Source organism: Equus asinus, chromosome 10, assembly GCF_041296235.1.
Source record: "Equus asinus isolate D_3611 breed Donkey chromosome 10, EquAss-T2T_v2, whole genome shotgun sequence".
NCBI lineage: Eukaryota > Metazoa > Chordata > Mammalia > Perissodactyla > Equidae > Equus > Equus asinus.
The window spans coordinates 37,906,853-37,931,666 of NC_091799.1; the positions used below are offsets into that span (position 1 = coordinate 37,906,853).

General features: G+C 39.5%; 1 protein-coding gene across 3 annotated transcripts in view; it reads right to left on the reverse strand.

Annotated features, from left to right (window-relative positions):
* Positions 1 to 24,814, reverse strand: part of SLC44A1 (solute carrier family 44 member 1) — a 178,691-nt gene that overhangs the window by 86,276 nt on the left and 67,601 nt on the right. For all 3 annotated transcript variants that reach the window (XM_070519087.1, XM_044779109.2, XM_044779110.2), the window contains exon 4: positions 8,384 to 8,520. In XM_070519087.1, the coding sequence (XP_070375188.1) occupies positions 8,384 to 8,520 (137 nt within the window). The remainder of the gene's footprint in view (positions 1 to 8,383; positions 8,521 to 24,814) is intronic.

A 24,814-nucleotide genomic window follows, 5' to 3' on the forward strand; every position in this document is an offset into this window, starting at 1 on the left:
TTTATACGCTTTTCACCATTCACCACAAAGCATACCACCTAAAACAGAATTTCTCAACTTGGTATGACGACATTTGGAGCTGGGCAATTCTTGGTTACAGGGGGCTATCCTGTGCACTGCAGGATGTTTAGCAGCATCCCTGGTCTCTGTCCCCTAATCCCTTGTGACAACCAAAAATGTCTCTTAACATTGCTAAATGTCCGTGGCAGAGGGGACAGCAAAACCACCCTTAATTGAGAAACACTGGTCTAAAACACCAAATTATTTGAAGCAAAGATAGAAAACAAAGAATTGGTAAATCAGAGGCTAATTCTTCTCGCTTCAAAATTTTTATTTGCTATCACAGTGATATTTGTAGGATACACTAAACAAGAAAAAAAAGATTCCTTTAAAACAGATGATTTAGAAAGTTGTAGTTAATAAAAAAGAAAATCTCTCAATATAGAACAGTTTTCATTGTGAAAAACGAATTACATTGCTGTGTGAAGTCCAATGAATTTAACCCCTTTCTCTCTAACTAGAAAATGTTAGATATTTACATGCTGCAAGAATGCAAGACAATTTTCCAATTTAATTTCTAGTAACCACCGAAAAGTCTGGACATATTTTCAATTCCCAAGAAGCACCCATTAACCAGCTGGGGGTGTGACATCATCTGTCAACCACTATTGGCACATACTAGGCACACAAGAAGTATTTGCTGGGTGAATTAATTTTGGACACCCATCTGCAAGACTTCTATTAGGTACTGTGGAGGACAAAGAAGTTTGTCTACTATTTGCAAGCTCCTTAAACATGGGGAGGGGAGGGATTGGCCTGGTGGCACAGTGGTTAGATTCACCCACTGTGCTTTGGCAACCTGGGGTTCACAGGTTTGGATCCCAGGCATGGACCTACACACCACATGTGGGGCCATGCTGTGATGGCATCCCACATACAAAATAGAGGAAGATTGGCACAGATGTTAGCTCAGGGACAATATCCCTCACCAAAAAAACAAAACAAAACAAAAACAAAAAAAACATGGAGAGGGTACCTTGTCTTTGTCTCTCTGGCACATGTTTAATGGGTGCTAATTATCTGTTGAATGAAGGAATTAGTTAAAATTACATAATCAAGTGTCAGGATTTTTTCCTTTTTTAACAATCAAGCTTCCCTTGCTGGTCTCTAACTCAGAGGCAATTAAATCAGTTGCTAGGGTTGATCATTTCATTCATTTATAAACAATACTAAGTCCAATCTTTTGACTCACTGTGCCAAAAGAATCCATACCAACTCCGTGGTTTAAGTGGTACCGTTAGTGACTGGTAAGAAAGAGGGTAACATACTGATCATTTATGGATATTAACTCCAGACTTGGACACTAGATAATAATCAAAAGGCTTATTGGTGTTCACCAATTTTATCTGACAGGATCATATAATCTTTTAAGCTTTCATTGGCAAAACAATGACCACGGAGAAAGCACCAAGCTGCACGGCTGTACTCAAAATGTGAACACGGTCCAAATGGCAGGTCCCACAGCTCTCAGAATTTATACACAATACAGGACAGTGAAGAAGCACTCTGAAATGGCAGTGCTTTTTCACATGCTATCAATGGGGCACAAACAAAAGGAAAATAAGATTTCTACCAGTTTAGGACTGTGTTAGGGAAAACAGAATATATATTATAAAATAGTATGATGAGAGCAATGCAAAAGGTAACGAGGAATTCCACGTAAAACGTTAGCACCAAGAACATGCAGTCAGCCTTTAACTTATTCACAGGTTATTCTCATATCTAACCTGCTGTTCAGAATTCAGATCGCAAGTGGAAAGAAGGAAATGACATGCAAAGCATCTGGCACGGTTCGTGGCACAAAGTAGGTAAAGGGTAAGTTGAAGCAAAACACCGGGCTTACGTGTGATTCATCTACTCATACTCGGACGCCCATGCTGAACAATGGGGACAATGGAGTAAAGTGAAGGGTGGACTATGGGCGACAGGGGGTTGGGGGGGGTGGGGCAAGAACTAGAGAGGGGAGCAAGGAGGGGGAAAAGCTGTCTGAGCAGGCGTTACCTCCCCTTCCCTTCACCACCTGTCATGGTCTGCTGGGTTGAGACGAAAATCCCACATGCAGCTGAAGTTAGCTTCAGAGGGAGGGGGATTCTTTCCCCCCTACAATGTATAAATTATTTGAGTTTTCAAAATAATGATAATAAAGGAGGAAAGAAACCTGATCATCAGAAACTGGAGGGAAGGAAAGTTGATGGAATTCATGCTCTGCTGAAAATAAAAACTCTGATGGGAGCTCTCACCAGATGGTTTCAGTTTTCTCTGTAGGGCGTAAGGTTAGGAAAGAGGAAGAACAAGGGGGCCCAAGAGAAGAAAAGGTACGAATAATCACTTGGAGAGTACGTATAAGAGAGATAAATGAATGACTCCAATGAATTATTTAGCGATGAATAAAGAGAACTGATTTCACAGCAATTCTGGTGAGATGGAAGCGAAACAATTTACCTGCTGGTGGCAACTCACATAGATACAGAACTGAGCAAAGGATAATGTGTGTTGCGAAAATGAGAAATTATTAAGTGGCAATAGAGATGAAGAGGGAAATTCAGTCCATTGTTCCTTCAAAAAACATTTATGAGCAGCGACTATGTGAGGTCCTGTGTTAGGGTTTGGCTATTCAGAGATGAACAGAGCATTGATCCTGCCTCCAGGAAATGCAGGCACTACTGCGGGAAGATGATAAAGAACTAAAGAAGTTCAACGCCGACTCCTTATGGTATTTGGCAACTTTAATTTTTAAAGGCAGTTTTTAAGTTGTTTTATTCTCTAGCATCACGCTTACGACATTTGTGTCCTAGATAAACTATGAACCTTAATAAGAAAATGCATATCTGTACACCTACCACTCAACTCATGCACTAGAACTTACACTTTTATATTCATCCAAATTCTTCTGCTCGCCCTTCCAAGCTCTTTGCAGTATGGCAGCAACTGCACATAACCAATCTAATCCCGGCTATTTCTTCCAAACTTTCTATTCTAGTCAGACATACTTGACAGATGCATTCCACAAACTTAAGTGTCCAAGAAAACTACTCCTTCTTGTCTAAAACAGACAAGAATTGAGGAAACATTTTACATGCCTCATAAATGTATTTCTCACAAACATTACTACAGGAACCAGGAGCTTTCCTTTATAAAGACTAAATAATTTGTCAAGGTAATCAAAGTTCACATGAACAGATGGTTCTAAGTGTTAAAAAGTACTTTCAAATGTTGTCATGGAAACATGAAATTCTTTGAAAAGGATTTATATTGTCTTTTCATTCTGGTAAGAAAAATGTTATTTTACCTTGTATTTTAAAATAAGGTTTAAAATGATCATTTAATAAGTTACTACCCCAGAAAGGATCTTTCTCTTTCATGAACTTTTTAATTGTGGTAAAATACACATAAAAAATTTACCACCTTCGCCATTTTAAAGTGTACAGCTCAGTAGCACTAAGTCCATTCACTCACATTGTCGTGTAGCTATTACCGCCACCCATCTCCAGAACTCTTCACTTTGCAAAACTGAAACTCTTTATGCATAAAAGAGTAACTCCCCATTCCTCTCTCCCGCAGCCCCTGGCAACTACCCTTCTACTTTCTCTCTCCAGGAATTTGACCACTCAAAGAACCTCATATAAGGAGAATCATACAGTATTCGTTCTTTTGTGACTGGCTTATTTCACTTAACATAATGTCTTCAAAGTTCATCCATATGGTAGTATGTGTCAGCATTTCCTTCCGTTTTTTTCTAATTGTGGTAAAAACACGTAACATAAAATTTATTAACCATGTTTTAAGTATACAACATAGTAGTGTTAACTAGATGCGCTTTGTTGTGCAACAGGTCTTTAGAATTTCTTCATCTTGCAAAACTGAAACTCTACACCCACTAAACACCATCTCCCCATTTCCCCCTCTCCCAGCCCCTGACAACCACCATTCTGCCTTCTAAGACTTTGACTTCTTTAGATACCTCTTATAAGTGACATCATGTGGTATTTTTCTTTTGTTACTGGCTTATTTCACCTAGCATAATGCCCTCAAGGTTCATCCATGTTGTAGTATATGACAAGATTTCCTTATTTTTTAAGACTAATATTCAACTGTATGTATATACCACATTTTCTTTATCCATCCATCCATGAAGGGACATTTAGGTTGCTTCTACCTCTTGGCAGAATAATGTTGCAATGAACATGGGTGTCCAAATATCTCTTTGAAATCCTCCCGTCAATGCCTTTGGCTATATACCTAAAAACTGGGATTTCTGGATCATATAGTAATCTATTTTTTTTAAACACTTTAATTTTTTAGAGTTGTTTTAGGTTCACAGGTTCACAGTACAATTGAAAGGAAGGTACAGAGATTTCCCATATACCTCCTGCCCCCACATATGCATAGCCTCCCTCATTATCAACATCTCCCACCAGAGTGGTACATTTGATACAACTGATGAGCCTGCATTGACACATCATAATCACCCAAAGTCCATAGTTTACATTAGTGTTCATTCTTGGTGTTGTACCTTCTTTGGGCATGGACAAATGTATAAAGACATCTTTCTATCATTATAGTATTATGTAAAGTATTTTCACTACCCCAAAAATCCTCTGTGGTAAAATTTTTAATTTTTTGAGGAACCCCATACTGTTTTCCATAGTGGACACACCATTTTACATTTCTACCTTTCTACATTACGCAAGGATTCCAATTTCTCCATATCCTCACCAACATTTGTTATTTTCTGTTTTGTGGGTTTTTTTGTTTTTTGCGTTTTGTTGTTTTCTAGCTAGCAGGCATCTTAATAGGTGTAAGGTGGTAATCTCACTGTGGTTTTGATTTGCATTTCCCTCATGATTAGTGATGCTCAGCATCTTTTCATGTCATTATTGGTCATTCATGTATCTTCTTTGGAGAAATGCATATTCAAATCCTTTACCCATTTTTAAATTAGGGTTTTTTTAATTGTTGTTGAATTATAGGAGTTCTTTATATATTCTAGATATTAACTCCTTACCAGATATAAGATTTGCAAATATTTTCTCCTATTCCGTGGGTTACCTCTTCACTCTGTTGACTGTATCCTTTGATGCACAGAAATTTTAAATTTTGATATAATCCAATTTATCTATTTTTTTTCTTTTTTTGCCTATGCTTTTGGTTCATATCCAAGAAATCATTGCCATATCGAGTGTTATGAAGCTTTCCTCTCTGTTTTCTCATAAGAACTTTTATAGTTTGCTAGCGCATTTGGGCTCTTTCATGGACTTTTAACAATTCTCTCTTACAGATTTGGAAATTTCCCACCTAAACCTAAATTATCTCTTAAAGATATTCCCCTCTGAAATTAACGATTGAGATCTATAGATGTGAGGTCAAAGGGCCTGTGTATTTTCTAACAGAAATACAGCTGTAATAATAGGTGGACATAGATAATAAGAAAAATTATCTGCTCCTTCCAAATCAATTTGCCCCTCAAATGATGGAAAGATAAAGGTGGGGCGAAGATAATGCAGAAAGCAGAGAAAGAATTCTCTCAGAAACAAAAGTTATATTGGAACGAAATCTTACCATGTTCACTTTTAAGTTACCAACAAAGAACAATACAGATTCTTTTGAGAAATTCAGAAATTTTAACTTAGGCTTGCTGTTAAAATTAAGGTGTTTAGGCCCCTACACCAAAGGCTCCCTCTCATTATATAGTTTTTCTATTTGCCTTTAAAAATATCATCTTCTCCATCCTCTATTGCTGTGCTTATTGAGGCAGCATTATTACTTCTTTTTTATGCCTAATCTGCTGACTTATTTTGCAAACAGCTGCCTCAAAAGCCTAAGCGTGCCTTTGTAATGGGCCACCCATTTAAGAAGTCTATTTTCTGACATAATGTTTATTTTTAAATATTCTTGAACACCTACTTTGTGCAAGACACTGTGGGAAATACAAAGCTGCAAAACTCACCAGAAGGGTCTTCTTAACATGACATTAACAGACCACACTCAGTATCATATTCACTTTAGAAGGATATTGGCTGGAAACAAAGCATGCCAGCAGGGCAGCATGGGGCATTTCTCCCCAATGGATGATCCTAGCAGGCAACACAGCCAGCAAGGAACTAGCTTTCCTCTGGCCTCCAGATGAAATGTCAGGTTCAAGGGACAAAGACTCACATCCAGGAGTTTCAAGAGAACATGTCAGAAGATAGTTCAACACTAGATCATAGCTTTGAATGCCAGGGTAAGATATATAGACTTTTATTTTTTTTACCACTGATTTCTAAGCAAGGGATTAATATGATTGAAGCTCTAGGAATATTAATATGGCGGCAGTACGTAAGGGAGCTATAAGTAGAAAGACTGGAGACAGGGAGACTATTACATTTTATTGGTGGAATAATAGTGATAATAATAATAATAACGTAAGAGTAGTAGCCAATACTTTTGTGTGTGTGTGTGAGGAAGACTGGCCCTGAGCTAACATCTATGCCAATCTTCCCCTATTTTATGTGGGATGCTGCCACAGCATGCCTTGACTAGCAGTGCTAGGTCCGCACCCTAGATCTGAACCTGTGAACCCCAGGCAACTGAAGTGGAACATGCAAATTTAACCACTGTGCCACTGGGCTGGCCCCACCAACACTTTTTTTTTAGCAAGTTACTATTTGCTGGACACCATTCTAATCATTTTTCATGTATTAACTTCTCATAACAACCTTATGAAGTAGTTCAGGTACAAATATTATCCCTATTTCATAGATGGGGAAACTGAGGCATGGAGAGATCAAGTAACTTGTCCAGGGTCTCACACCTATTAAGTGGTAAGATCAACATGTGAACCCAGATAATCTGGTTCCAGACCCTATACTCTGAACGGCTCAATGACACCACCTCCCAGAGTACCTGTGTAGGCTCACATTGTCTAAGACTTTAGAAAAACCCTTAAGGAATAACTACCTCATCCCTCCCTAAGAAACCCGATCGTGATAGTTCTCACAGAAGACTCAGCAAATCAACACATGTGAGGGTATCACGTGGGAAAAGAAAATGAGACCTTGAATAGTAGTGGGTACCTCTTTATTCAGTGCCCACCAAGTGTCCAGTATTCTTCGTGCATCATCTCATTAATCCTCACAACAACCTATGAGAGGGGTATTATTTTAAATACACATTTTTCAGATGAGGAAATCTAGGCTCAGAGTGAGGCCATACCTTCTGTTCCTCATTACAGAGCCAGTCAGTGACAGAAGCAGAATTAGAATCCAGATCCAAATCAATCCATGCTCTTCCCACTATCTTATCCTGAGGGCATGGAGTGGTGGGACAGGAATAGTGTGGTCTGGAAGGCTGTAGTCCTTCTGCCCTCACAAGGCTACCATCCCCATCTGGAAGACACTGGAGCCATGCTGGTGGGTGTATTGCTATGTCCCAGGCTTTTCTCCACCCAGCTAGAAATTATACCAGGTGAATGCCTGAGTCAGCCCTTGTTCCAAGGAACTAAACTAGCCTGTGAATCTGGGCAGGACTGAGGCAGCTGAGTCCTACACACAAAATACCAACATGAAACCTCACGGAAATTCAAAAACCCAAGCTGGAGGGGCTATCAGTATGTGGCCCTCCATGAAGAGGGTTTAAAAAACAATTGTCTCAAGAGGCATGTCCTGCGGAGCTGGGGATGGCACGTAGAGATCAGAAACCCAGGAGAACAGAGGCAGATTCATACACTGACTGCTTGTTTTCTCAGCTCATTCCCACATATTTAACCTCAAAGTTTCTCAAAATTTTATTCTTAGAAAAATGGTTAAGACATAATGTTAAATTAAAAAAGCAAAACAAAATCATATATATACACCAACTTTTGGTTTTTACTTCATTATTTCTTTCTGAACTTTTCCAATTTCATTTAATAGACATATATTACATTGTTATGCAGGGGTAACAATAAATTACACTAACTGAAATACTTTTAATCAATACTTAGGAAGAGGAAAAAAAAAACCTCAAAATTTTACATAGAGTAGTCTAATAATTCCCAAATACTCAAACATACTACATCAAAATCATCTGAGACATTTGCAAAAAGTACAAATTTCCAGAGTCCAAAGACCTACTCAGTCAGAATTTCCCTGGGTGGGGCCCAAGAATCTGGAATTTTACCAAGCTCCCCAGGTGACTATAGTGTTTCTTCTCCAGGAAGTCCAAAAGTACTTTCAGTTCTCTTTCTTTTTAAGGTTCTTTGATGATTTATTTAACACTAGGACACATTTATATTGGAATGCAAACATACTTAACAGCGAGAATAAGTGGGTGGGGTGTAGACTCGGATGGCCTAACGTCTCACCATTCGTCTCTGCAAACTTCTGAACATCGCTCAGGGTTTTCAGTTCTTGTCTTGGACATGCTGCTACACACAGCGCTACAGACTTGATCTTCCGGTTTATCAAGTCCAGATTGCATGGATCCAAAAAGAATACATACCTAAAGCATGGAGAAAAATATTGAGATATTATTCACAAAACACATTCTGGTTCACTGCATATCGGACTAAGCCTAAAAGCAAAGAACATCTATTCCATACTCCTTCACAAATGCAATCATAGATGAACAAGCATTTCACAAATCTAATCATAGGTAAATTTCTTGAAAGTAATTGTTTGTAAATATATTGTTTTAACAGTGGAATGGAGGACTTGTAGGACTCACTTTTTTCATGATCTATTTTTCTGACATTTTGATTTCTGTAATTGTTTTATTATCAGAAGTCATCTATTTTAGTTTTTTTAAATAATTAATTTTAGGGGTTTTTTGGGTCAAACTTGTACCAAAAAAATTACTGGAATATCCCAATATTGCTATATAACATGAATTATAGGTATATATGTAAATTTCAGTTAACAAATATATAATTATATATAAAATACATAATTATAAAAATGAATATATAAACTTTAGCTAATTAATATCTAAGTATAAAAATGCTTTCTAAAATTATATAAAATTGAATATATACAGTTGAATGGAGAGTAGAGGGAAATATACCAACATTTTATAGTCATCTCTGGGTGTTAGAATAAAGTGATTTTCCTTTTTCTTTCTTTTACTTTTTAGAATTCTCATGCTCTAGAAAGAATGCAAATGACTTTTGAATTGAGATAACTACAATAAGTATTTTTTATTAAATAGGTCCATTTCATATAAACAAAGTAATCCCCAAATCCTAAATTATCCCTTTTGTATCCTTTGCATTTATATTTTAGAAAAGGGAAGATTAATTAGAACTTACACTAAAACAGATTTTCTTAAACGTTATAAAGTAGAAGAGATGACTATGACTGCAGATGTTACTGCCCAAAGAGCAACTGAGAGCCCAACACTCTCAGCTGAGATAAGAAAGCCTCACATTATGGATCAAGGCAGGGAGGATAAGCAGCAACGCTCTCATGCAAGGCAAGAGCTGAAGAACCTCCAGCCCTTGGTTCAATTCTACTGGGTCCACAGAAAGTTTTACAAAATCCTGTATCTGCCAATAGCTTTTCCCACATTATTAAACTCTATACAAAAATACACTATACAGGGGTGGGCCCGGTGGCGCAGCAGTTAAGTTCGCACGTTCCGCTCCAGCGGCCCGGGGTTTGCCAGTTTGGATCCTGGGTGCGACATGGCACTGCTTATCAAGCCATGCTGTGGTAGGCATCTCACATATAAAGTAGAGGAAGATGGGCATGGATGTTAGCTCAGGGCCAGTCTTCCTCAGCAAAAAGAGGAGGATTGGCAGCAGATGTTAGCTCAGGGCTAATCTTTCTCAAAAAAAAAAAAAGTGCTATACAAGACATAATTCAATCAGGAAATATAACCATATATAAGAATTAGGTGAGAAAACTGAAAAGTAAAAATATAAAGTCAATATACGTGCTAGGATGGACAATATAAAGGGATACTATAAAAAAAAATTAAACAGAAAAGGGGCGGGGGACGACAGACCAGAGAGGCCTTTGTGGACGGGGTAACACTGCACACTTCAGTACAGGAGGGGACCAGGAACCCAGCCCAAAAGTCAGGCATAAGCTACAAACCACCAAACTGAAAAAAATGAAATTTTGTAACCTTGTTGGCGACTCCAATACCATTAACGTTCTACCTAGACAAAAGGAAAGAAAAGAAGCCAGGCAGAAAGATGTGGTTTGGAAGTGGGACTCATGGAGTGCTTCTGTGGCTGATGACAAGAAACTGGCACACAGAAAACTTTCTGGTAAACTTTGTGTGGAAACAATTCCAATTGTGCAATGAACTGCACAAAGCCAGCCCCTCAGGTCACTGAGGAAGGTGTCATAAAAGCTTTGAATCACTTACTACCACCACCACCACTAATGATACTACTACTAACAATAAAAATAAAAATAATGGTAGCCAACACTTATTGAGTAGTTACTATGTACCTGACACTGTACTAAACCCTCTACACATGTTAACTCATTTATCTGCACAGCAATCCTGCTTCATGCTTCTTGCGGCGGTGGGTGTGGCTGGGACAGTGGAACTGGGTTGGGGGAGAACAGTTAAGCCACAGCTCTAAGTGATGAACAAGGCCTCGAGAAATGTCTGAAGAAACCACATGACAGTAGAAAAACAGGCTTGGGGAAAAGGAGAGGAAACCAGAGGCTTCCAGTGCTTTGCAGCTGGGCCTAGGCTGGACCAGTGACAGTGTCTTTCGTGGCCTCCTGAGAACAGATGCCTTGTCTGACTGTCCTGCGGGCTTCTGCCCTCTCCAAGGCCGTAAGTGCCCTCACTTCATTTCCACCTTGTTTTATACCCTAAAGCACACTCCCTTGAGTGCACTGGGCAGCAGCCTTATCCCACACCCGGTTCACACCCATCTGAGTTTGCTTTCTGGTTCTCTTTCTTAACAGTTCTCTGACCTTGGGGAATATATTCATCCTTCTGAGCCTCAGTTTCCTTATCTGTAAAACTGCATAATACCTATTTTATAGTTTGTTGTAATGTTATTGATAATGTACATAGAGCGGCTAACATGCAGTATATACTCAGTGATTCATATCATTAAGAAAACTACTTGCCTTTCACAAATTTTTTTTAAAGTAAAAAAAAAAATTTAATGAAGTAATGTGACATTTCTTGCACCCCTGACTGTCATACATTTATACTTGCATGTATGTGTTTGTGGTGAGAAAAGCAAAAAGACTGCAAAGCTTTATGCCTTTCACAAATTTTATATTTGATAGCAAGGTACTAAATTCAACATTTTCTGATATGAACATAAAACAGGACTACACTACTAACATTTAACTTTCATTTGGAAGAAAAATCTGTGTAGGAGTATTCATGACTGTTAGGTCACTAGCCTTGATAAGAATTAAATAGCCCTCCAGAACTGATCCAGCATAAGGAAAACAATACAAGAGGGAGAGAAGAATTCTACAAAGAATCTAACACTGTAAAATTAACACTGCACATCTTTTAGCATGTGTATCTGCCTTGGAAGAATCTACTTCAACAGAACTGAAAAAATAATTTTAAACGGTATCCTCAGGAAATACACTCACATACATACACACCATTACCCTCAAAAGTCACCCACCCCCATGGTCCAGGAACATAATAAACTCAATTCCCTATGCATGTCACATACTCAAATGCGCATACACACAACACGTGTGCACACAAATAATGTTTAAAAGAATTTATAGGCATTAGATTCAGATTCTATTAAGACTTACTGGATGTTTGGGCATTGGGAATCATCCGATTCATGACTATTTAATCCTCACAACAACTTTATGAGACAGAGGCCATCCCCGTTCCACAGAGGACGAAACCAAGATGCCAAGTGACTAATTACAAGGCCCAAGAGAGCTAGTAGGTGTGACAGCGTGAATCCAAACCTCATCCTTCTGATTCTGAATTTCACTGTTTCCAATCAGCTCTAGTCTCAAAATATGTCCTACAATTAATAATTTTAACTGTTCTGTATATGGCAATTTTATTTTTTAATTCTTTTATTCTATTTTGGCGAGGAAGATTGGCTTTGAGCTAACAACCACTGCCAATCCTCCTCTTTCTGCTTGAGGAAGATTGTTGCTGAGCTAACATCTATGCCAATCTTCCTCTATTTTATATGTGGGATGCCATCACAGCATGGCTTGACGAACAGTGTGTAGGTCCGTACCTGGGATCCAAACCTGCAAACCCTGGGCCACCAAAGCAGAGTGCATGAACTTAACTACTATGCCACTGGGCCAGCCCTGCAATTTTATTTTTTTGAAATGAAACAAATAACCAACTCTCAAATAAGCATGGCATTGGCAGATCAGATTATTACAGCTAACAGATCTACAGATGATTGTTTTTCAACTGAAAGGGTGAGATACACCAGGTAAGAGGCTGTAAAACATTCTAGAAAGGTTTCTTAAAACACTCCGTCTCCTTTCACTCTTCCATCAGGCAAATGTGGGAAAGGGATGGAGCATACGAATTTTGAAAAAGCATCTCAGGCTACTCTGATTACACGCCTTGGCCCCTGTGCCCCATTCTTTCAGCGTGGAGAACCACTGTCATACATAATCCATAAACCTTAGTTAAAAGCAAATTTTCATTGCTATCCTCAGTGAATCTTTTACTGGATCTATTAATAACTTAAAATAGTTTTAAGTTTCACAACCTTTACAGGAGGTGGAATGAATAAAATACCAAAAGTGGGAATGAAAGGAGGAGAAGCAACAAGAGAAAAATGCTCCACAAACCAACCAGGCTAGACACCTGCAGGCCTTGGCATATACAACATGCACTCATCATGATCACATGACATTGAGAAGAACACAGTTGCAAAGAGAACTGCAAAACAGCCTCAGTGAGCTTTGAACACAAAAGTTTGGGGAATGGAGAAAAATGCTCAGACGAAACAGTAAAGCAAATGTTATAGAGGACAGCAGTTGAGGCCTGTAAATATATATTACAGTCGAGATGGTTTCGAGATGGGAATTACTGAAGGAGAGGAAAAGAAAAATCCATTTTAAATTAAAATTCTTGAAATACAATAACAAGTTATCCCCAAAAAGGCAGGAAAGGAGAGAGATCTAAACAAAATATCTATTTACAGAGTGAGCTCGAAGGGACAGATGCACCAAAGACGAAAACAGGGCAATTAGGCACAGGAAGACCCCCAGAGCAGAGAAGTGCAGGAGAAAGGACAAGAGCCAAAAAAAGCAGCAACTTTTAAAGCTGTGCTCAGGACAAGAAGATGAACCCTGGGTGATCTGATGCACATAAAGATGCCAGAGATGGTTCCAAACTAGTTTAAACTTCTATTTTGCTTTCATTTTCCTCATGGAAGATAGAGTAAGGTAAAGAAACTAAGATTACCGAGAATTTACTTTGGGCCACAAAGCATCTTAGGTACCGTCCTGGCAACACCCTAATTGCACAGGAAGAAAGTGAGACTGACAAGCTGGGCAACTAACCGAAGGCCACGTGATTTGGACCCTGGGGAGACTGACTCTCAAGCGTTGCTCTTACCACCACCACCACTCCAGTTCAAACTGGAAAGTGAGAATAAAGGTAATGGAGAGTTATACACCAATTGAGTCAGCCGATTAAATCAGGTCAATCCTCTGGAACCCCAGAGCAGATGAAGCCCTACCTGGACATGACATGGCACCATCCTCTCCATGGTATGCAACAGTCCCATAAGTATTAAATATGATGATACGGAAACACTTCTTTCATTTAACAAACATTATTAAGTATTTACTATATGCTCACTCCTAGGCTAGGCCTGGGGACATGAAATTCATAAAAAACAGTTCTTGAATGCAAATAACTTACAGTCTAGAGAAGAAGAGACAAAAATACAGTCATTTCAAAATCATGTGATGTGTGGCAAGGTTGAGATGGCAGAGGAAATAGGGTAATTCTGCACAGAGGATAAGGGGTTAGAGGAAGCATTATGAAGCGGGAGGCAGTATTTAAGCCACATTTTGAAAATGAGTAGGAATTTTCCAGACAGATGGAGAAGGGAACATTCCAGGCAGAGGAAACTGCATGTATAAAAGTACAGAAGCATGAAAGAGCATATTTAAGGAACTGCAAATAATTTGATAAGGTGGACTACAGAGTGGGACATCAAAGGGCTATGCGCCAAGGAGAAGCAGGGGATAGAAGAGGCAGCCATCCTTAGAATCTCAAGGATCTTACAGCTCTACTCCATTAGGCAACGTGCTTTCAAATGGCCACAGCGCAGTGATGCGCTGGTATAACCAGCCCCTCGGGTTGAAGGCCAGAGAGGGGAAGGCTGGGGCACCAGCAGCGCTGCTCCAGAGATGAGCCTTTGCCACTAAATTGCCTCCTGCTGCCATGGCAACTCTCTGCGGCAAGGCTTTCTGGAGCAAAAGGTGGCAAGCAGATGCTAGGTCTGCTGGCCGCCTCCTGCCGAAGTTGGCTTCTCTCCTCTCTAATCAGGACGGAGGCACTGCAGCACTAAAAGAAGCTGGCTGAGAAAATCCCTCCGCCGCCTTCTGCTTTAGACATTCCTGACACGTGTTCTCCCCAGAGGGGAATAAAATGGAGTCTGATCATTTTTCCAATTATTACCTCCTATCAATTCACAATTTATAGCCCTTTTCTACAGAGTATGCTGCCATCAGTGAATCACACCAAAAGGAAAAACATGACAGCTTAGCAGAGGCTTCTGCTATCACGAAACAGAAGCTGCAGAGCGCCCCGGATCTACACTCCACCCACAGTGGAATTCTGCCCAAAGGAGGCCTCTTACGGCCTGTGCGGGGTGCCAACAAGGCAAAACCAGTCATCCTGTCAGGGTGGGACCCAAGTGCCCCACAAAGGTGTTATACAAGATAGGGCTATGGAGCAAACACACAAAAGTCAGTAAAAAACTCACTAACACAGCACAACTAACTGCAACATATGCTTAACTCAAACTTTGTCGGCCCTCAACTTTCTGGAACAAAGCTAAGGGGAGACAGAAAAACAAGTTGAGAGTAGCAGTTTGTCTTCAAAACTGTAACCCTAGATAGTGGCTGAGAGAAGAGTACAATGTTCATAATGCCCCCAAGACTGCATGGACACAGACCGGAGTAGAGAAGAGAAGGTCTGAGTTGAACTGTGGGAAAGCCGACCCATGAGGTTGATGACAGTGACGTCCTCCTTCCCACGGCCTCCCCACTCCTAAGGAGGAAAAGGCAAAAAGGTCCTGAGAAAGAAGAAGCATTTGTTAAAGAAATGCCTAAGTGCACACCTCGCCAGCCTCCAAAGAAGCCGCTGAACTTGAACCAGCATGGCAGCCTTCCGTGCTAACATTTCTATAGCCCTTGATTCACAGGCTAAGAAGAGAAACTTTCATGGTCCTTCCTGGTAAATGCATAGCACTGAGAGCCGACAACAACTTAAAACTGTGGAGGAAGTCCAGAGATCACATTAAGACAGCAATACTCAGAGAACGTTGACCTGTCCGATCTCACCTCCCACTGGTCTCCTTCCTATTCCTCAAAAACTCTGGTGCACGCTCACGTCGGGGTCTTCACACTTCTACCCATCTGGAATGTTCTTTCTCCAGATAACATCACGGCTGTTACTGGCTCCCTCACGGGCTTCAAGTCTTCGTCAGAAGTCACCTTCTCAATGAAGTTTCTAAAATGCCATCTCTCTGCTTCGATGTGCCTTAACCACCTTTCCTGCTTTGTTTGTTTCTCCTTAGTGCTTACACTCACCAATACAATGTACATTTTACTTATTTATCTGTTTATCATCTGTCTCCACCAGTAGAATGTCAGCTCCCGCAAGGCAGAGATATTTGACTGTCTGATTCACCACTACACCCGCAGTGCCTGGAATCGCGCCTGGAATAAGGAGGGAGCTCTGTTCTTATCTGTTGAATTAATAAATGGATGGTAATTGTGTAATTTTGCAAAGTGGGGCAGAAGTAGAGAGGGAAGCTAAGAAAGAAGGTATTTTTGCAGAAGGAAACACTCTCACTCATTCAGCAGAAATTCACTGAACACCTCTACAGGTGCAGGGCTAAATAAGCACTAGCGATACAGTAATAAGATCAACACAAACAAGTGTCTCCATTCCCAGCATTTACAGTCTGGAGAGAGGGGAGGCAATCACAAAACTGTGTAAATGCTACAGCAGAGAAAAGAGGATAGCAAAGGATGCATCAAAAGGGCCCCATGAATGGAGTCCGGATAGGAGTCCAGAAGAAGGGACATCTAAGGCTAAGACCTAAAGAATGAGTGAGAATTAACAAAGTATAAAGGAAAGGAGGTGGGAGCAGGGAGGGAAGAGAGGATGCAAAGGCATGAAAGTGAGAGCCAGCATGGCATAATTGAGAAAATGAAAAAGGTTAGGATGGTTGAGATGGACTATGATGAATGAGAAAGATGGTTGGACAGGCAAGCTGGAGCTAGATCACATAGGGCCCTGTAAGTGGTGGTGAGTAAGTTAGAAATTTTAGAATTCATCCTAAAGATACGGGAAGCCATTGAGAGTTCACCAGCTGCAATGTGGAGAATGAATTAAAGGCGGGCAAGAGAGAAAGTAGGAGACTGGTCAAGAGGCTCCTGAATCTCTACCAAGAAATGATGACATGGACGAGGGTGGGAATGGGAATGAAAAGATTTCAAAAGCATTTAGGCACACTTAAGAAAACCTGATGAGTGATTATACATGGAGGGAAGGGAAGAAACTAAGAATGATGCTTAGCATCTGATTTAGACTAGGGTGGCTAGGGCATTCTGATTTGGACTCCTGTTCTGTTCCATAAGTCAACAGACTCAGGAGGAGGAGCAGAATAGGCAGGAACAAAGATCACGTTCCAGCTTTAGATAGTTTGAGTCTGGGGTGTCTGTGGAGTGACCAAGTGGACCTAGACAGTTGGGTGTAGTGTCCTAGCAGAGCGACTTGGACAGGTGACAGGGATTTTGGAATAATCAGCATATAAATGATCATCTCACCCCAGGAGTGCATGAGATCACCAAAGTGAGTGTGTAGCGTTGTTCGTATCCTGGGTGAAATCCGTGACCCTCCTGAAACTATAAACAAAATCTGGTGTGCAAATTCACGTGCAGATTTCTGAAGAGACACTTCATACTTCATTGTTTGTTTGTTTTCTGCTTGAGGAAGATTGTCCCTGAGCTAACTTCTGTGCCAATCCTCCTCTATTTTGTATGTGGGATGCCTCCACAGCATGGCTTGACAAGCAGTATGTAGGTCCACACCCAGGACCCAAACTCGTGAACCCTGGTCCACTGAAGCAGGGCACGTGAACTCAACCACTACACCACCAGGCCAGCCCCCATATTTCATAGTTTTGAACAGATTGTCAAAGGCCCCCAAAGAGATTAAAACCAAGGGTAAAGAAAGACGCGCAAAGAGCAAAAGAGATGCTAACTTGCAAAAAAGGGCATGGAACTGGAAAAGCATGGGGAAAAAATAATCCTCCTCTTTTGTTACAGTGTCTGTCTCTATCTTATACGTATACTTTCAAGGGAAAAATAATAGCCAGGATGGTAACCAAGAGTCAGACATCAAACTGTGTTCCTTATACTAAACTGAGACAAGAAAGCAAATCAAAACCCCTTTAAAAATATTTCACAAGAGCTACAAGAAAGAAAAAGTTTCCTATTTAATCTAGTTAACTGGAAGAACACCCCTAAACCCAAGTTCTCTGTCAATACTACATAGTCAGAGGGAGCATTCTCAAAATCAACCTGTTCCAGCCCTCATACTGAGAAATAATGTGCTAAGAGCCAATGACTAGAGATTTATTTTTCTTTTTAGTTCGACAGCTTGAGATATAAGTTACATACCATAAAATTCACCTGTAAACTGTGCAATTCAATTCCATAATTTTAAGTGTATTTTACTGAGTTGTTCATCCATCACCACAATCTAATCTTGGAACATTTTGTTACCACAAAAAGAAATCTCATATCCATTAACAGTCACCCCTGATCCTTCCCCACACTCTCCAACCCTAACTGCCCTAATCGGTGGCAACCACTGACCTATCTTCTGTCTCTAGAGATTTGCCTATTCTGGACAGTTCATATGAATGGAATCATATAATATGTGGTCTTCTGTGAATGCTTCTTTTTCTTTGAGTAATGTTTTCAAGGTTCACCCATGTTGTAGCATGTATCAGTACAGCAGTCTCCCCTTATCTGATGGGGATACAGTCCAAGACCACCCCCCCATTGATGCCCTAAACCACGGATAGTACCGAACCCTATATCTACCATGTTTTTTCTTATACATACCTATAAAGTTTAAATGATAAATTAGGCACAGTAAGAGATTAACATTAAGTAATATTAAAATAGAACAATTATAACAAAATACTGTAATAAAAGTATGTGAATGTGGTCTCTCTCTCTCTCAAAATAGCCTGTTGTACTGTACTTACCCTTCTTCTTGTGACCACGTGAGATGATAAAATGCCTATGTGATGAGATGAAGTGAGGTGAACAACCTAGGCATTGTGACACACCGTTAGGCTCCTACAGACCTTCTGATGATATGTCAGAAGGAGGATCATCGAGCCACGACAATGTCAATGGTTGGATGTCAGGAGCAGGCAATGTCGATTTTTTTTTTTCTTTCCTTAAGTCGAGAACTTTCGGCTTTTCACTTAAAGGAAGCACTTTTAAGGCTTCTCTTTGGCATATCCGAATTGCCAGCTTCACTACTCTTGCAATTTGGGGCCATTATTAAGTAAAATAAGGGTTACTTGAACACAAGCACTGTGATACCACCACACTTGATCTGATAACTGAGATAGCTATTAAGTGACTAATGGGTGGGCGGCATATACAGTGTGGTTATGCTAGACAAAGGGATGATTCATGTCCTGAGCAGCATGGAGCAGAACTGCGTGAAACATTATCATGCTACTCAGAATGGCATGCAACTTAAAACTGATGAATTGTTTACTTCTGGAATTTTCCATTTAATATTTTCAGACCAAGGCTGACTGAGAATAAGTGAAACTGTGGATAAGAGGGGGACTACCGTGCTTCATTCCTTGTGATGGCTGAATAATATTCCATTGTATGTATATACCACATTTTTATTTATCCTTTCATTAGCTGGTGCACATTTATGTCGTTTTCCCTTCTTGGCTATTATGAATAAGGCTGCTATGAACATTTGTATACAAGCCCTTGAGTAGACATGTGTTTTTATTTCTCTTGGGTAGATACTAAGGATTAGAACTGCTAGGTCATATGGTAACTCTATGTTTAACATTGTGAGGAACTGCTACATTATTTTCCAGAATGGCTGCACCATTTTATGTTCCCACCAGCAATGTATAAGGGATCCAATTTCTCTACATCCTTGCCAACACTTGTAACTATATGTCTTTTTTATTATAACTCTTCTAGTAGAGGTGAAGTGGTAACTCATTGTGGTTTTGATTTGCATTTCCTTGATGACTAATGATGCTTTTCATCTTTTCACGTGTTTATTGGTCACTCATCTCTTTTCTTTGGAGAAATGTATGTTCAAATCCTTTGCCCATCATAGATTTCTTTTTTAATCTTTGAGAAAGACAGAGTAAGGGACAGATAGGCACTAGATATTGTCACAGCATTATGAAAAAATTTTATTACAAGAGAAAATAAGGATAAAAGTAAAGAAAAAAGCACTCGGGAAGTACAGGAATCAAGGACTAGGAGGTCAAAGAATGGCTCCAGGGGCAAAGACGAACACGCAAGCTGGGAGGGAGAGAAGACTGGTCAGAACGGGGAATTCTTGAATTAGTTTGAACTGGATTTATAGGTGGGGCAATTAAGGGTGATGACCAAGACCAAGCTGTGACTACGGAGGAGTGAATCCTGAAAGTCCCCACTGAGGAGACATTCAAACAGCTCTCAGAGCTAAAGTGAGAATCAACGAGACAGAACACGTGAAAGTGCTTTGTAAACTACACAGATGTAAAGTTCGTTAACAGAGCTGTGTTTTCCCCATCTGGGTTAAAAAGGGAAGAACCTTTGCTAGGTAACTTTGAAATTTGTTTTGGAAGATTACAATAACGAAGATGATTATAATAAATAGCAGTTAACATTTATGGTTCCAGGCAGTGTGCTAAGAAGTATATATCATTTATCATATTTATTCCTCCAAAACACCCTAGAATGTAGATACTACTATTATCTTCATGTTACAAATGAAGATCTTTAGGCCAAACTTATTAATGTTATTTTACCCAGCGTAAACCATACTATGTTACAGTGTAAACCATTGTTGCTTATCTGTCTACTGGATCTACCCTTAGAGTTATATCCCCAATTACATGAAAAATCTTACCCACCATAAACTACAAATACGATTCTCACTGTGTTGCTTTTATCTTTATACAGGTGAATCAAACTTTCTGAGAACCAAACACACCCACCTTGGTACTACTTTATTTCTTATTGCTTCAACAACATACAAATGATTTCCTCTGCACAATAAAGGTAAGTATAATATTTATTCAAAAATATTTAACTCATCTGGAATTTATTTTGCATGCTATGAGATTAACATAGATCTAAATGTAGTTTTCTTCATGCTACCATTTGACAATTTTTTTCTTAAACACTGATTGCTTTCGCTTTTTATTTTACTTTATTTCTCATACACGGGCATGCCTCATTTTATTGTACTCTCATTTATTGCGTTTTGCAGATATTGCGTTCTTTACAAGACTCTCCACCAGCAAAACAATTACCACTCACAGAAGGCTCAGATGATAGTTAGCATTTTTTAGCAATAAAGTATTTTTTAATTAAGGTATATACATTGTTTTTTTAGACATAATGCTATTGCACACTTAACAGACTACAGTGTAGTGTAAACGTAACTTTTATATGCACCAGGAAACCAAAAGCTTGTGTGACTTGCTTTATTGCAATATTCAGCTTATTGCAGTGGTCTGGAAGCAAACCCGTAATATCTCCGAGGTATGCCTGCATTAAACCACTATCAGTTTATTTCTGATTTTTCTATTTTCTTTCCATCACCATTATTAACCTACATTTAGGTAATCTTTTTAATATAGTTTGGAATAGGTTTTGGTCTAAAATGGCAAAACTTTTGTTTTCCTATAAGTTACACAATCATTAATTAGATAATGCCAACTATAGTTACATAACCCTTACTCAGACAGTGAGTAATCCCTTCCCCATACATGTCTTGTTTGGCCAGTACACTAACTGTCAATATTTAAAAATCAAAAGATCAATAGGTGCTACGGTCTGGATGTGTCCCCCCAAAATTCATAGGGTGAATTCTAACCTCCAGGGGTGATTGTGTTAGGAGGTATTAGGGGCCACTAGGAGGTGATTAGGTCATGAGGGTGGAGCCTCAAGAACGGGATTACTGCTCTTATAAAAGAGGTTCTAGAGATCCCTAACCTGTTCCTTCATGCAAGGACACAGCAAGAAGGTGCCAGCTACGAACCAGAAAGAGGACCCTCGTGAGAACATGATCATGCCGGCACCCTGATCTTGGACTTCCAGCCTCCAGAACTGAGAGAAATAAATTTCTGCTGTTTATAAGCCACCCAGTCTGAGATAAATTGTTATAGCAGCCCAAGTGGACGAAGACAGTAGGTCATGTGTGCTCCCCGACTCTCCCTCTACCAACAGATTTCTGGCTTCCCTTGAAAAATTAGCAGCACTGGGCTTATCCACCCACATGCCAAAAATCATCTAGAACTGAGTAGCAGCTATTTTCTTTTACAAGGATACATATATAAAGTTCAAAGTGTCTAACATTCCCTGTTGTCATATTCCCAGCCCACTTGTGATTTCTAGTGTCTGCCTAGAGGCCTTTGGATTTGAAATCTACAAGTTTCCCTTTCTGCCTTCAAAGCCAGAAAGTCCACAGTTAATTTGGTGCTCAACTCAGTAACTACACTTAGCCTAGATTTTTTTGTCTAATCTCCTCTCTGCTTCCGTGGTATGGCTCCTGATCTTTTATCCCCATTTAAGTGTCTTACAACATAACCACCTAACTCTAATCCTCTCAAATTATTTTGTGAACAAGGATAATTTTTAAAGACATTCCCCCCTGAAGTTCCTGCCTGCTCCTTTACTCTGTGATTTATACTATCAATCAGGTTCAATTCAACATCTTATTGGGATCTTAACTGGTATTGTATTAAATCTATAAATTAACTTTGTTAATATTGTCGTCTTTATTATATTAAGACTACTCAGCCAGGATTAGATTCTATTTCTCTTATTATTTATTTTCTTTTATTTCTATTAAAGTATTATAATTCTCTGATTTTCACTGTATATCTTGTTAGATCTCATTTTTTAATAAAACAAGTATTATCTTTTTCATTATATTTTGTCTACCAATAAAATAAATAACTCAATTCAGTTAGGCGTATATTTTGTAACCTATGATTTAAGCATCTCATTTCAAGATATGTTTTTATTGAATCTGCTCAACATTCAGGATAGAGTCCCCTCTCATTGGCAAATAGTATTATTTTTCTCTCTACTGACCTACACACATTCCATTTATCTCTTTTATATGATTTGTTGCAACTAGTTAAAACAATGCTATAAAAAAGATGATATCCTGATTTTAGTTTTAGATAGACTATTTTTCCATAACACTGGTACCTGCCACTACTAGAAACTCCATCAACTTCTTTTCATGCTTTCATTCCTTTCCTCAGACTTAAAACCTATTTTTGACAAAGGTGCCATGGTAATTCAACAGGGAAGACAGTCTTTTCAGAAAATGATGCTGGAATAACTGGTGTTTTGTATGGGGGAAAAAAGATAAACCTTGACCTCTTCACATCATATGAAAACATTAAACCAAAATGGATCATAGACATAAACATAAGAGCTAAATAAAAAACTTCTGGAAGAAAACATGGAAAAAAAATCTTTCTGACTTTGGGGTACAGCAACGATTTCTTAGAAGAGAAAAAGCATGAACCATTAAAGATACATGTTCTTGTGTGTGTGTTTTTTAAATTTATCTAATAGGTAAATTAGACTGCATCAAAATTAAAAATTTTGCTTGCTTGAAGATACCATTAAGAAAATGAAAGGGCAAACCGCAGACCAGAGAAATACTTGCAAAACATATACCTGACAAAGGTTTTGTATCCAGAATATATAAAGAACTCTATAACTTTTCAAAACAAACAAACCAAATTATTTAAAAATGTGCAAAAGATTTGAATAAAGACTTCACATAAGAAGATATATGGATGATCACCAGCACTTAAAAAGATGCTCAACATCATCAGTCACTAGAAATATTCGAACTAAAACCACAATGAGATACCACTGACACTCACTAGAATAGTTAAAAATAAAAAGACCGGGGGCCAGTCCCGTGGCCGAGTGGTTAAAGTTCTGTGTGCTCTGCTTTGGTGGCCCAGGGCTCACAGGTTCAGGTCCCGGTTGTGGACCTGCTCCACTCGCCAGCCGTACTGTGGAGGTGTCCCACATACAGAGTACAGGAAGACTTGCGCGGACGTTAGCTCAGGGCTAATCTTCCCCAGGGAAAAGAAAAACAAAGAGGAGGATTGGCAACGGTTGTCAGCTGAGGGCAAAGCTTCCTCCCCAAAAAAATAAAAAATAAAAAGACTGGGGGCCAGCCTGGTGGCGTAGTGGTTAAGTTTGTGATCTCCACTTCAGCAGTCTGGAGTTCGCAGGCTCAGATACTGGGCACATGCCCAGCACCACCCGTCAACCACTCTGTGGCAGCATCCCACATAAGACAGAGGAAGACTGGCACAGATGCTAGCTCAGCAACAATCTTCCTCAAGCAAAAAGAAGAAGATTGGCAACAGATGTTAGCTCAGGGCCAATCTTCCTCACAAAAAAAAATGAAAATAAAACCAAGACTGACAATACAAAACGTGAGTGAGGAGATGAAGCAACTGTAACCCTCCTACTCTCCTAGTGGGAATGCAAAACAGTACAACCACTTTGGAAAACAGCTTGGCAATTTCTTATAAAGTTGAATATACCCTCACTACATGATTCAGCAATCCCAATCCTAGCTATCCACCCAAGAGTAAGGAAATATACATCCAAACAACATCATGTATACAAATTTTCAAAGCACTGTTATTCACAACAGAAAAAAATAATGTTAAATATGGAAGTAACTCAAATATCCAAAAAACTGGTGAACACATAAAATGTGGTATATTCACACCATAGAATACTATTCAGTAATTTAAAAGGAACAAACTACTGATATATTTACAGATGAATCTCAATGACACCATGTTAAAAAAGCCAGAAACACCGGGGTCGGTCCTGTGGCCGAGTGGTTAAGTTCCTGCGCTCCACTTCGGTGGCCCAGGGTTTCACTGGTTTGGATCCTGGGCACAGACATGGCACCACTCATCAGGCCATGCTGAGGCAGCATCCCACATAGCACAACCAGAGACACTCACAACTAGAATATACAACGATGTACCAGGGGCTTTGGGGAGAAGAAGAGGAAAAGAAAAATGAAGATTGGCAACAGATGTTAGCTCAGGTGCCAATCTTAAAACAAACAAAAAAGCCAGACACAAAAAAGCTCAGGTGCCAATCTTAAAACAAACAAAAAAGCCAGACACAAAACACTGCATACTATATGATTCCATGCACATGAAATTCTAGAAAAGGCAAAACTATACTGACAGAAAGCACATCAGCGGATGCTTGAGGCCAAGGATCAGGGCAAGGACTGACCACAAGGGGCATGAGGTAGTTTTCGGGGG